The 13,881-nt window shown below is 45.0% G+C and overlaps 1 protein-coding gene across 2 annotated transcripts in view; it reads left to right on the top strand.

The window, feature by feature from the left end:
• The first annotated feature begins 1,904 nt into the window (after window positions 1-1,904).
• LOC143154234 (uncharacterized) overlaps window positions 1,905-13,881 on the top strand; it is a 31,349-nt gene continuing 19,372 nt past the window's right edge. For both annotated transcript variants that reach the window (XM_076326164.1, XM_076326163.1), the window contains exons 1-2: window positions 1,905-3,806; window positions 4,582-4,812. In XM_076326164.1, coding sequence (XP_076182279.1) covers window positions 3,497-3,806; window positions 4,582-4,812 — 541 coding nt within the window. In that variant the 5' untranslated portion in view covers window positions 1,905-3,496. The remainder of the gene's footprint in view (window positions 3,807-4,581; window positions 4,813-13,881) is intronic.

Raw genomic sequence — 13,881 nt, 5'->3', positions numbered from 1 at the left:
CTCGACAGTTTCGCGGTAACTCGAATCGTGACACGAGAGGGTTTCCAATTTTTCGGTTCCTCGACTATCCAATTTTCGAATTTACCGGCAGTGCAAGTTTTCACTTTTTCAATTTCCAGATTCTCAGCTTTCCGGCTTATCGATTTCACGAGAGTCCTACAATTCTCCATTTTCCAATATTCCAGTCGGAGAGACATTTTCCGAGCTTTTCAACTTTCCAATTTTTCGCTTTACGAATTTCCCAGTCATCGAGTTCAGTAGTTTTCCAATTTTACCAGTCACGAAGTTCTTAATTCGCGAGCTATTCAATTTTTTAACTCCGACGTAAAAATTTCTGCCCTCTCCGGTTTTCCTGAGATCCCAAGTTTCAATTTTTCAGTCGGGAATTTTCCCCATCTCGAAGTTTTCCAATTTCCCAGTATCTCGGTTTGTAAATTTCTCGGCCTCGCAATTTTCTAGTTGCCTAATTTCCAAATTTTTGCCGCGACGATTCGGCGTAGAAGTTCGCTAACCACCGTTGAAAATTTCACTCGAAATTCCTAACCGCATTGAAATTTTTGCGATGTAGCGGCTCTCGCAGCACCGAAGAACGTTTAATCCTGGACGACGCGTCGCAATAACGATAATTGTGACCACTCGAAGGAACTCCACCCTCGCAATCTGGAAAGATTCGTTTCTGGATGTGTTCGGTAGTCGGCTCCGCGTGTATGACGGGGCATTAAGACAAAGTATTCCCCTCTCTTTCGGTCGTTGACGATCACCGTTCACCCCCGCGCGGTCTCTCTCGCTCCCGTGTACCCTCGAAGAGCCCCCGAGCATCGCGCAACCCCCGTATTCCTCGGTGCTAAACGCAACTACACGAGGGACCTTTCTGCCGTCTTTGTTTTCCCTTTCTTCCCAGTGTCGTTTTGCAGTCTCGTGCGGGGAGGTCGTTGAACGACGGAAGCAGGAAGAACTCGACGAGAGAGCCGACGAAACGAAAAAAAGAAAGAGGAGGACAATCGGAGGACGGGCGTCGAAAGGAGGCGAAGCTCGAGCTCGTTATCGGTGTACCGAGGTGACCGCAACCTGGAAACGATCGGTGGTATCGTTCGGTAATCGCGCCAAGGATCCCCTTTTTCTCTCGGTGCGAACTTGCGTGCCGTGGATCGCTTCACCTTGGCGTCACCTGGACCATTTGCCGTCTAGCCGAGACCGAGACAACTATCGCGTCGCGAACCGATTCCTCGAACGTTCGTTTCTTTGTTACGAGGATCGGCGAATGTAATTATGGTTAGCTCCGGAGTGTGGTACAAGGTGGCCGGTCGTAACGCTCGGGTGACGTCGCTGTTCACGGAGGAAAGATGTTTATGACGAGAATATGAGTAACCTCGGTCGTCGAGACCCTAGGTTCCGTCGACGACCCTCTCCGTTCGGTATCACGGTACGAGATTCGCGCGTCTCGATGAGTCGTACGACAAGCGAGTACACCGCGGTCGTGTTCAGTGCCGATTCGTCGCGGTGGTGCTTCCCTAATCAGTGATAAAACGGGTACGTAGCCATCGGGTGACGAATTCCAACGAATTCCAACGAATTCCAACGAATTCCAACGAATTCCAACGAATTCGCGATGTCTCCTCTTTGACATCGCTGGTTCGCGCGCGTGCATCGTTCCGGTTTACCGTTCGGGGTACGAATCCCGATATCTGGAGTCTCGAATTATCGAGAACTTCGAAGAACGAAATTCCAAACGGTGAGACATTCCGTGATTCTTCTGATCCTGTGGCAGAGCGGAACAGGAGAGGGGAGGTCGAGAGAGAGAGAGAGAGAGAGAGAGAGAGAGAGAGAGAGAGAGAGAGAGAGAGAGAGAGAGAGAGAGAGAGAGAAAGAAAAAGAGAGGGAGAAAGAGAGAGAGAGAGAGAGAGAGAGAAAGAAAGAGAGGCGCGGGTGTTGTCATCGGGTAGTCGCGATCAGCAGGAGTAGCATCAGGATCGCGGAAGAGGGTGCAGCAGGAGAGAGAGATTTTTCCCCACCGCTTGGAAAAACCGACCCCCACCAAGCGGCCGGCACGGCCAGGCGGCGGTGGCGGCGGCGTGGAAGAGAGGCACGGAGGGGGGTAGGTTACCCAGGGTGGTCTCGGTGGTGGCTGGGGGCGGCAGCCTCAAAAATACACCGCAACCACACCGCGCGGCTCCACCGCAGAAGCCGCCATCTTCCACCGCCGAACCGAAACGAGACCGCGCGAGTTAAACACCCTATCCTACTTCCCCGTGGAAGTTGCCGCTGCCGCCCGCCGAAGCAGCGAGCGCGAAGAAGCATCCACCGCCGTCTGGCCCAGGACTGGACCACTGTCAGTGAACGGAACACCGAGAAATTAGTGCTTTTAGCGTCGCGCGCGGCTCTATTCCACCGATTGTCGCCCGACATCGAAAGAGCGGTCGAGTTGCGCGACATCCGGTCACGGGGGACCAGCTGTCACCGATCTGGATCATCATCGGGGCAAACCTTCTACTTTACGGAACGATACGCGTTCCTCGATACCGTTCCAGAGGTGATATCGTCGGTGGATCGAAGATGATTTAGTGGTGTTCGATCGGAACTGGGGAATCTTCGGTGGTTAACAATGTGCGTAGTTTGTGTCGTCGTTGGAGCCCGCGACGTGGATTCCCGGTGAGGAGTTCACACCTGTTAGAGGGCTCGTCTAGCCAGTGCCGATGTGATACTAACGGAGAGCCACCTCGAAGGGGACCTTGGCTCGAGATTTTCAGTGTGTCGCGGAAACGGTCGTGAACGCGCGCGGAAACCACCCAAGTACGCGGCCAGTTGGTCGCCGACTTCCGTCGTAATCGAAGAGGAGCGGGCCGTCCGATCAAAGAAACGAAGAAACGAACAATCGAGGGGCGACGTCCGTTCCAATAAAACGAATTTTCCCCGCGACTTGGCAATCGACGACGAAGAATTTGCAAACGGGTGCTCTTACCTCGGCTCCGTCGCGGGATAATGAAACAAGGATCAAAGGATCCTGGCCCACGCGGGGGTCGAGCCGATGCCGAACCAAACGGAGACTCTCGCAGGGAACTCTATTCGGAACGATAGATCCGTTGGATTGATCGAGCCGATCGACCTTCGGACACGTTCGACTCGTGCGAATTCCATCGGTCGGATCGTGGTGCACCGCGAGAGGATAGGAATCCTGTGCTGTTTACGAAGCATCGATCGCGAAAGCGTCGCGAGAGAATCGCTCTAGAGTACACCGATCGCGTACAGTTCTCTCGAACGTTGCCGCGAGTCGCTCGCCGAGGAGAAAAGATTCTCTCGAGCCGCGTCATGAGACGGACATCTCGTTGAAAAGGATCGAGTTCCTGTCCCATGAGAGCTGGTCCAGAGTTCGAACAGTGGGCCCGATAGTGTTCGCTCGGGTTTGGCGCGACTCGCCAAGAAGATTGAGTCGAATCCCACCCGGAAGTCCATCAGCGAGGAGGATATTCCAGAGAAAAAGTCCAATGATCCCGGTCTCATGACGAATCCTTTGCGAGATGCACGCCCCGAGGAGCGGCCTCCAGGTTTAGACTATCCAGATCCGAGATTGGTTCGAAACGGCCATCAGGTTCATCAAGGGAACTCGGTCCACCAGATCGGTGGCGCGAGAATAAGAAGGACCAGGAACTCGTCCTTGAGGAGAAGAATGCACCTGGCCAACGAGGTCCCTCCACAAGGATCGGCTAGCGGGAATAATCTATCGGACTATGCTCTCACCGCGGACCTGCTCGCTGAGAGGACTTTGGATGGACTTTTCGCTGAGCATCCCGGGGAGCTCATCAGAACAGGTGAGACGTTTCTTGGTGACGAGACGCGGATCGTGAACGATATTTCGGAAACTTCGTGTCGAGTGATTTTAGCGACAGACCTGGTGCAGGTGTTTATTCAACGGTGATATCGAGATACGTTCTCGCGCACGATTTGTGCATTTTCTTATCAAAGATCCTTGTGTACAGGAATTTACGCTCGAAACTTTTACGAGAAACTGGAGCCTCGATATATTTCTTTGAATCGTAAAATTCGTCCAGAACGGAACATTTTTATTTCAATATTTCGCATACGCATCTTACAAATAGGCGTAATTCGTGATTTAATTCCAAAAACATTTTAAAAGTAATAGGCAACGACCAGCGTCAATTCTGTACATTGGTAACTTACGGTCCTCGCTCAGGGTTCTGTATCTGCACCGGATCTTCCAACTTTGTAAATGTTCTTCCAACGTCGAAATTAGTTTCAACTTGAGCGACCGTCGAGTCCTTGAACGCTGTTCGTATTTTAACGTCAGAATTTTCTTGCCTCTAGAATTTCTCACACGTCCCTTCTATTCAACTCGAAAACTATCGTCGTCGTTTCCTTTAACGCGATAGAAGTGGGGGAACCATGGAATAGTCTGTTGGCGGTGGTGCCTTTCGGGATTAGTATAAAGCCATAGACCGCGCGCAACACATTTCTCCAGCGACTATAATATACGCGTCCGAGATAACGAATCGACGTTTACTTTTCGATTTAACGGGTAATCCAACGTGGATTCGTTGACAATTTGGCGACGATCGTTGTCAACAGGCTCGCCGCACGTGGTCTGCACGGTGCTACCGGCACACTGGAGGTCGAACAAGACGCTTCCGGTGGCGTTCAAGGTGGTGGCCCTGGGCGATGTCGGTGACGGGACCCTGGTGACGGTGCGTGCTGGCAACGACGAGAATTGCTGCGCGGAATTGCGGAATTCCACCGCGGTGATGAAGAACCAGGTCGCGAAATTCAATGACCTCAGGTTCGTCGGCAGAAGCGGTAGAGGTAAGATATTTTTGAGCTTCCACGAACTCGAAACAACTGGAAGCACTTGGACTTTGTTTCTCTATCGACCAGTTTAAGCAATACTTGACAAGGCTTCCGCAATCAATTTTGATTTGCTAATTTGTTCCCGGGTATGTTGTAAAGTATTCATCGAGAAGCACACCACGGAATAGATTTAGAAGGGCGTTACGATACCGTGAAACTAGTTTGTAGCAAATTCACAATCAGGAGAAACTCGAACGGAAATTTCCTTCGGGACTTTTTATCAAGAAGAATGCATTTAACAGATTACACGCTGAGCCAGTTTCATAAAAATTTATTCGCAAAAACTACAATTAAATTTTCAGTTTATTCGCGAACGACGCGTATTTTTAGCAATCGTTCGAACGCGGATGCCGTTACACCGAATGTGTCAAAATTGCGTACAAACGATATCATTGAACGCTCGTATCAACTTTCTCGTGTTCTTCGAACGTTATTGAAGCTTTGTTTATTTTTGCGATACCTTGGGCTGCTTTCGAATCGAGTCTCGGAGAAGTAGATAATTAAGAGCGAGTCTCTCGATGTCGCAATTTAAACGATTCGATGAAAATCTTGCTCGATGGCTTTCCGCGTGCAGCGGTGTAAAAATAATTTCTACTTCGAGGAAGAAACACGCGGCCAGTATTTCGTGATATCCCCCTTCGAATCCACTGTCAGCTACGTAAAAACGACGCAGCGAGTCGACAAGGTCTGGCATCGATTCCCTTGTTGGCGTTTCTCTAATTTTATTAAAATTCCCGCGATTTTTGTAACGACTCGGGGAAGTAGACGATCAGGGAAGGGAAACGGGAATTGGAAAAACTCGATCAGGTTCGCGAGTCGATCTAAGAAAGCTCTCTCTCTCCCAGGCCGGCGTCTTAAATCATTCAGCGGTCGGTACATTAAGTCGGCCCACCGACTGATGGCCTCGTTTCTCCACGGAAGGAGAGCCGAGCGCTGCCCCGCCGCCACCTGGCCCCTCGTTTCATCCTCATTTTTAATTCACCCGGCAAATACCGTCGCAACTCGATATCTCGGCCGGCCGTCGCCCGAGATTTTTTTAATTCCCGCCTCCGCGTTTCAATAATTCAGCGTTCCTTCAGACCGAGCGTGGGTGTCGTCGAGGGGAACGGGATGGAAAAATCGGGGGGCCCTAGCTCGCTGAATAATGCGCACCGATGATCGCCGCCATTACGGCCGCTTAATGCGAACGCTCGTCCTAGGACTCGAATCGCCAAGGAACCGAAACTTCCTCCTTTTCGCTTCGAGCTCGTCCCTTCTTTTCTTCGACCCGTTTTCTTTTTTCTTCCTTTTCTCCCCCCGTCCCGACCAAGAGGGTGTCGAGGATCAGGGAGATACGAGTAACGAGGCGCCCTTTAATTCCTTTAATTCGACCGAGTTGCATCGGTTCGTCCCTTCTCTTCTGGGAAAGACGAGCGACTTTCAACAGAGCAGTCACGAACGCAGTCGGTTAACGAGGGGCGGCTGGCCGACTTGTTTATGGCAAATTGGAAAAGGAAATTGCGGGGTCTGCGATATCGACGCTCTGCCTTCGACAGCCTCGCGCCACTCGAGACCCGGGAGGGCGACTCTTAAACTGTTGGCGGTTTAAATGCTAGCGTTTTTTTCTTTCTTTTTACTGGGATCGCCCCGTGTCGCGTTGCTCGCTATCGAGACGCGTAAATTTTCAAATATTTTTCCTCTCCTACCTCTCCTACCTCCCCGGCCTACTTAAGTCTTTTTTCGCTCCGTGAAACGCGAGCAGTGAGATTGCACGCGGCCCGTCTAACTTAATATTCGGAGGATCGATTCGAAGATTATGTACAACGAAATGGATTCGTGCAAACGTAGATCGACTGGCCAAAATGTAGTAAAAATAAAGAAATCGAGACAGGAGAATTTTGACGTTTTTGGTGCCCTAAAGTTAAGGAAACGAAATAAAAAAGACTGGAAGAGAGAAACGAAGAAAAGCGGGGAGAGGAAGGATGGATGTAAAACGAAGAATTTTGGTTCTTTTATACTTTACGTTTTCTTTCGTGATTCATCGATTTGTAAGGAGTAAGCAGAATATAAAATTTTCCCTAATGTAATTTGAAATTCATGAAAGAATTTGATGTCTCGGTGTACTCAGATTTGACAGATCCCAGTTTACAAATATTACTATACGACCGATAGAGAAAATGCATAACACCTGATGCACGCTCTTTCAAATGACTCACTGTCCATGTGTCAACGCTGGTAATATCATCTGTGTCAATATATTGTACACGTAACGTAAAGAGACAGTAGGGTCCGTGAGAATCCAGTGGAACACTGACACGACTTCGATTTCGATCAATGAATTATACTTGCTGAATTTTTTATACGTAAATTTCGTTCGAAATCCATTACGACTTCTTTATAATTTTCTAACGAAAAAAACTCTTTGGTAATTCAAATACACCTACACTGGATTTAATATCGGTAACCACATCGACGTTCTACGATAACACGAGATTCGAAAGATTAATAAATAAGTCGGTAAATGTCTACGTTATGAAAAAAGAACGCGCGTTAATTTACTTGCGTTACATTTGGGGTCAACGAGATCCTAGTAAAGTAATCGAGTTAACATTTTTAGTCAGAGTGCCGAAGAGTTAATGAAATCTTTCAATTTGGCCCCTACTCTTTTCCATATACCGTTGGACGTGTTCAGAAAACCATGCTGTTTCTACACAATTTCCGAAATTGCGTTGAGCTCTTTCGTTACAGTCACCCGGATCCCTACCACCCCATTATGATGGTTTCCCTTCAGGGCCAGGTTCAACTTGGGGAATAAAAAGAAGTCTGTTGGGGCCAAACCGGTTGAGTAGGGGGGAATGAGAAAAAATTGGCACTTGTTTCTTCGCCAAGAATTGCACGATGATCCTCGCGGTATAAGCTGGCACGTTATCGCGCGTTAGAAGGATGTTTCACATGTCTCTTGCAGCAGCAGATTCAACTAATGTTCGTCTGCCATAATTTGGCATGGTGATCTGGGCTTGTAATGGGACGGCCGGCACATGGATTGTCATTTTACGATTTTTGACCTTTGCGAAATCCCTTAAACCATTCCAATATGATCGATACTCATCCCCGTATGCAGTTTTCATTAACTTGAACGTTTCTGATTACAATTCGTCCAATTTAAAACAAAATTTTGCAACGTTCTTTGCTTTACGTTGAACCAGTGACGATGCTAATCATCGAGGGGAATAATTTCTATAATGTTTATTGGGTTAGACACAAATGTGTAAAGAATTATGTGTCACGATTTAAGTATTATCCAGAGCATAGAGTTTCTGGAATAGAAAAATTCTCTCCAGAAACTTGTTAGACAAACGGTGTATATCCGATTCGACCTCGTTTTTGAATTGTAGGGAATTTTGTATTTCAGTAATTCTTTTGACAAATTAACCTTTTGTCGTACCATGACGAGTCTGAATTGTTACATGTTTCACTCTGTCGAAATATTCGTAAATGAAATTCTGACGCAATATGTGAAATTGTTACGCGTGTTATATCTTTTCACGATAGTTCGGGAACTTTCAGTTTTATTTCAGTATGCAATTAAATTGTACAAGAAGGTGTTAATGTAGTGTAACAGATTTTATTCGTTTGTTGATAAATAGTGCTCAATATTTCGTGTACATGACCTTATCAAATGCTATTTCATTAGTTCGGGACAAGCAAACCAATTACCAGTCTGCATAAAGATTCAGGGTAGTCATTTTGAATTCTTATAATTCGAAAAGGAGGTCAAGTTGGACATATTTTTGTTTTAGTTTGAGCAAAAATAATTTCAATGTTTTTAAGAGTTGAATCTATCCTTGGAGTACTCCCCGCACATTGAGTCACACCCCGTGTAAGTTATTTTCACGAATACTCTTGCATCCTCCCTTAAAGGGTTGAATATCGATAGAGTAGCAGGGTGTAGGTGGAATTGGTTCCTCCTTTGGGAGTTTACGAACTAAGAAATTCGAACAGGGAATTGAAATAGGTAACGGTCAGGTTCGGGCTAGACTGAATTAGAATTGGGTTAGAGTGAGTTAGGTCTGGAGAATGGTTTGTCGAGACTTCTTTTGTCGGAAATTGATTGTGGTTCTTTTATTACCTTCTTCATACGTCGAATGTAACCAGAGGATATGAACTTTAGATTTATTTATTCCATATAAAAATTAAGAAAACAAGGGACGCATTAATAGGAATCGAGGCGTGGCTGTTACTAAAACCTAACTGTAAATTATAATTAAATAACAATGTCTAGTCAATCGACAAAATATTTTGTATTCTAATGTCAAGTAATTGTTTGAGATTCTTGTCCTATTTCAGCAGTAGTAGTATATCTGTATATTATGTTTAGGGGAATTTCGTGGAATTTAAATGTAAGGTAGGTCAGTTTGTAGGTAAAGTAAATTAGGGTCGTCGTACTCTTTAACCTAGAATAAGTTAGATTCGACTTAAGGGATGATTAGCCCTACATATACTGGTTTGGAGGTACATTTCATTCATGTTTGGGTTAAGTTTGAGCAAGTTATGTTTGATTTAGGCTAACATGAAAATCAATTAAATTCATATTGAATCGGAAATTTATTTGTTTGGGATACTCGTTGAGGTTTGACCAAGTTTGAGTCACGTCTGACACCCGTGGTCTGATATACGTATAAACTAGCTATCCTTTGGGTTCGACCGCGTATGAGTTAGGTTTGAGCTAGTTTTGCTCGAGCTCTACTTGTACCACCGTAAAAATTTGCGAATCGATCACCCTAAAGAAGCACCTCTTATCGGTTCTTTCATCTCGCACGGTCGATCTTCTCTCGAATTGAAAAAAAAAAAAAAAAAAAAAAAACACTGGAACCGTTGAGGAACAATAGAGGCCCGTGAACGGTTTTCACAATTTTTTCGCGAAATTCGTCGGATGAGGAGGATATCGCGGATATATAGGGAATCGCAGAATAGGACGGCGAACGCGGGGGTGGGCTAGGGGGGTGGTTGGGAGTAGAGTGGTTGGCTGTAAGCGGCTTTGGTTTCCATGGCAGTAAGCCCTCATTACTGTATTACGGGCAGCCCCTAACTACCAGCCGTACGCAACGATTTGCCTCTAGAACCTCTATGGGGGTGACGGATCATGCAAGATTGTTTTCCGCGTGTCCGGAAAACGCCGATACTCCAATCCGTTGGAAATATTTTATTGTGACGCTATTCGGGACGAGACTGTGTTCAGAGTGCGGCCTGGGAGATCACTATACAGTATGCAAAAGGAGCAATTCGTTCTGCAAAGATAAGTGAAAATCGTGGAACAAGTTTTCCTTGGTGCATGGTTACATCGTTACAATCGATTTTTAAACATTGCCTGCCTATATCTGTACTTCGATGGAAGATCACTTGTGAGCTTAATCAAAGCTAACATGCTGTTCATTACTGTCTCGATGCATGATTTTTTTAACACTCGCGGACTCGATTCTCAAGGGGATCGAACAATGGCACGTTAAACACGTCCCCTATCACGTGGCTCACGTGGATGACTCACTTATTTATCACAAGCATGTTCCTCCACTCAATGTTGAAATTGAACAGAGGAAAGGGAAAACTACGAAGCATTTTAGTGCACTTTTCGTACGTACGATAGAATCTTCGGTAGGCAAATATCCGTTATCCGAATGTTCAGCTAACAATAAGTCCCGTTCGTATAAGTAAGTATTCCATTTATTATTTTTCATAATATCAAAAATTAATTATTACGGAAATTTAGTACGAGTATCGGTGATATCCAAGCGATATAACGACATTATTTATTGAAAAATAATAATTGCATCGCGTTACGATTATCGGCATTAAAATTGTTTCCATTAGGAATCTCCCAATTATTCGTGGTATCGAAAAATAGTTGAAATGCTTTGAGGCATAAAAGGAATGCAATTGTATCTTAAAAAAACTTGCAAGACCTAATAATCGAAACGATCTATTTGAAAGATTGTCGTTTAGCAAGGTAGTTGGTAGTTTAAAAGTTGTAACGTGTACCATTTTGCGTTAAATATTCAGCAGAAATATTACCACAGCGAACACACATGTATATATAACCTTTGTCTTTGATATTTGGTTCATTCGATAGTTCAAACAAGCATTGCGTTTAATTAAACGTTTCAATCCTATTGTTGGGTCCTCGGTAATATATTTCTTTTCTACGTAAACTCAACGAAAGTATAAGTACTCGAAGAATATAATTAATGCAGGTTGAGTCGTTCGCTCTATTTTATAATAAATGTAAATCAAAAAGTAATTCTTTTAGTATTAAGAGTGATTTATGCTTCCTTGGAATTTCTTAAAAATTCAATAAACAATATTAAAATAATATATCTAATGGGTTCAATGTGAAAAATCTACTTCATTAATGTCGTTAAATTAATATAGCAAAATGAAGAAGAAAATATATATTATATTCCTTTTTGGAATATCATTTGATATTTGTTCTCTTTCGTCCAAAGGTCAATGAAGCAATTTTATATTCCGTCTATTGGGATGCAATGTAAATATTGAACATAACCGAGGCGAAATTGTTTAAATAAAAATGAACAGGACCCATAGATAGGATTGAAACGTTTAATAAAACGCAATACCCGTTTGGCCGATTACATTTTTATTATAACGAGCAAAGAATGTACATTGTTGCGTAAAAGTTTTAAGACACCGTTTGTTTTTAGATTATTATTAAACATCTTTATCACACGTGTAAAACTGCATATACACAATACAATATGAAGATAAAATATAACTAAATTATCGTAGGTAAGCGAGAAGCGAGATACAGCTAAAAATACAGTCGTGACACCTACTTTTGTATAAAATCGAATCTTAATTAGTACAGATCACGACTTTTCTTTCATTTTTATGAACCGATTATAAGAATATCTTTAATCTATTTCAATTGGCAGGAAAATAACTAGTTTAATTAATTTAATTAATCGAGGCATTAAAAAATGTATTCAAAATGTCCATAGTGGAGATAAGAAAGTGAACTGTTTGGTCAGTTTCTTCGGTTGAATCGGAATTCGGTTTAATCTGTATTCGCCAAGATACTCTCTTAAATGTTTGAAAGGTTGCATAATTATTTACACGAAAGTTTGTAACTATCCGTGTAAGTTGTTCTCCCCCCCAGCGATCGATACAGAATCAACATCCTCTTCTAAGAAAAAAGGCAGGAAATTAACTTTTCGAAAAAATCGCCTCGGTTCCACCTTCGTAGGATAATTGCGCATTCTCGCGAAAAGTATTTTCGAGCCGCGCGGCTGGAAAACGCGCAGCGCACGCGATCCACCGTTGCCGATCACCGATAACACGGCCAATCGTTATCGTCTACGAAGCCGGGCAAACAGATTTGCTAAATAAATCGAAAATTTATGATGTTTGCTGGCGAGTCACGTCGTGTATCGTGCATAATACCACGGAGACGAGTCGTCGCTGCGCGCGGCCGCTTCATATACGGATTCCGTGTACATTTTTCCCCCGTTTTTTCGCCTCCGTTATTTTACACGCGGCCCGCGCGCACTGACCATTTTGGGGCAAATATTTGTTCCGTGCTCGCTCGCGGGCTTCGCCATGCCAATTTAATATTGCGAATGTGGATGAGGAATGATTTTAGTCGAGGCAGGCGTTGTTCGAAAAATTGAAATGAGCCGACTGGCCCGCGATTTCCCGTGTCCACTCGCTCGCTTCCGACGCCCTTTAATTGTCCAACGAAAAAAAGAGGAACCGTTGAAAAATCGGTGTTAATCGATCGGGGAATAACCGGTCCTTCCTATTTACTCCGTGTCTATTGTTCGTCGCCGAGTCGCGTTGCAGGGAAATCTGCAAACCATTCTTCGAAATTTCTAGAAACTCGAGCCTGGCGCGAAGAAAATATTCAAGGGGGTTTAAAATTCATGGAGGATTTTTAAGGAGAAGATTTCCTAGGGGAAGATATCATTCGGAACGTTTGCAACCGGGGAAAAGATTTGTTAGTTCTTTGTCAGGTTTGCAAGTCTGACGTAACAGACGGATAGATATTTATCAGGTTGGAACAATATTTTCCGAGAACGTTAAGTAATTACGGTATACAATAGCAAGAGTAGGGTAGAGAGGGTGGAATATTTCTGAATTATTGTTGTCCAATTGTTGAGGAATTTATTAGTAACGAACTACCCTTACAAGATTTCAAGAAGTGCATATTGAAGAAAGTTCTCTGCAAATTTCCGAAATTTGTGGAAAACTTGCGAAAATTCTATTGCTTCGGGAAAATCGATGAAAATTTTACCACTCTGGAAAAATTGATGAAAATTCAAAGAAAACGTAAGAGTTGTTTGTTAGAACCTATAGGAGGTGAACGTTGTTCCATCAGAAAATGTTAGTTGGGTTCGAATCGGTTCGAAAATGAAAGCAGAGGGCCCTGAATTGGTTCGGAGTGGCAGGGTAGCATCTCGGTTGGTTCCAGCTGCAACTCGCGCGGAAAAGTCGCGAGGACTGGGCGCGTAGTCGCGAAACAAAAGGGCGGCCTTGCGAGGCGTGGGGTCGGAGGGTAGGGGGGATATTATCATAGCGGCGCAGAGGCGTATATCACTCGGCCACCCCTTTCGTGCCCGACAGGGATTAGCGTCAAGCTCCGACTGCTAGGAGTCACGAGGTAGCGGCGAGACTTGTGCGCGAGCTTGTGCGCGCGTATGTAGGTTCGGCTGCGCTGGGAACCGGTGGCCAGCGACGGGCGTAAAAACGACGGACATAAATACCGGAGTTACCTGTGTTTTATGACGTGCCCAGTCCCGAGGTATAGCCAGCAAGAGAGCGCGGGAGAATCCGAGCCAAAGCTCCAACTATCGACAGCCAGATCCTGACCGATGTCCTCGCGCAGTGGATTCGCGTCTCGTACACCCTCCTCACGCTTCTAACCCGTCCAGGTGGAACACGGGCCAGTTTTCAGGTCGTGATTCACGCGATTTTCTTCCTCCTACTTTTGTCGCTGGTTCCTCCTCGATCCCTTGATCTTCGAGCTTGTTTACC

The sequence above is a fragment of the Ptiloglossa arizonensis genome, chromosome 14 (genome assembly GCF_051014685.1).
Source record: "Ptiloglossa arizonensis isolate GNS036 chromosome 14, iyPtiAriz1_principal, whole genome shotgun sequence".
Classification (NCBI taxonomy): domain Eukaryota; kingdom Metazoa; phylum Arthropoda; class Insecta; order Hymenoptera; family Colletidae; genus Ptiloglossa; species Ptiloglossa arizonensis.
The sequence above is the reverse complement of the archived record's forward strand: the minus strand, read 5'-3'. Positions and strand labels throughout refer to the sequence as shown.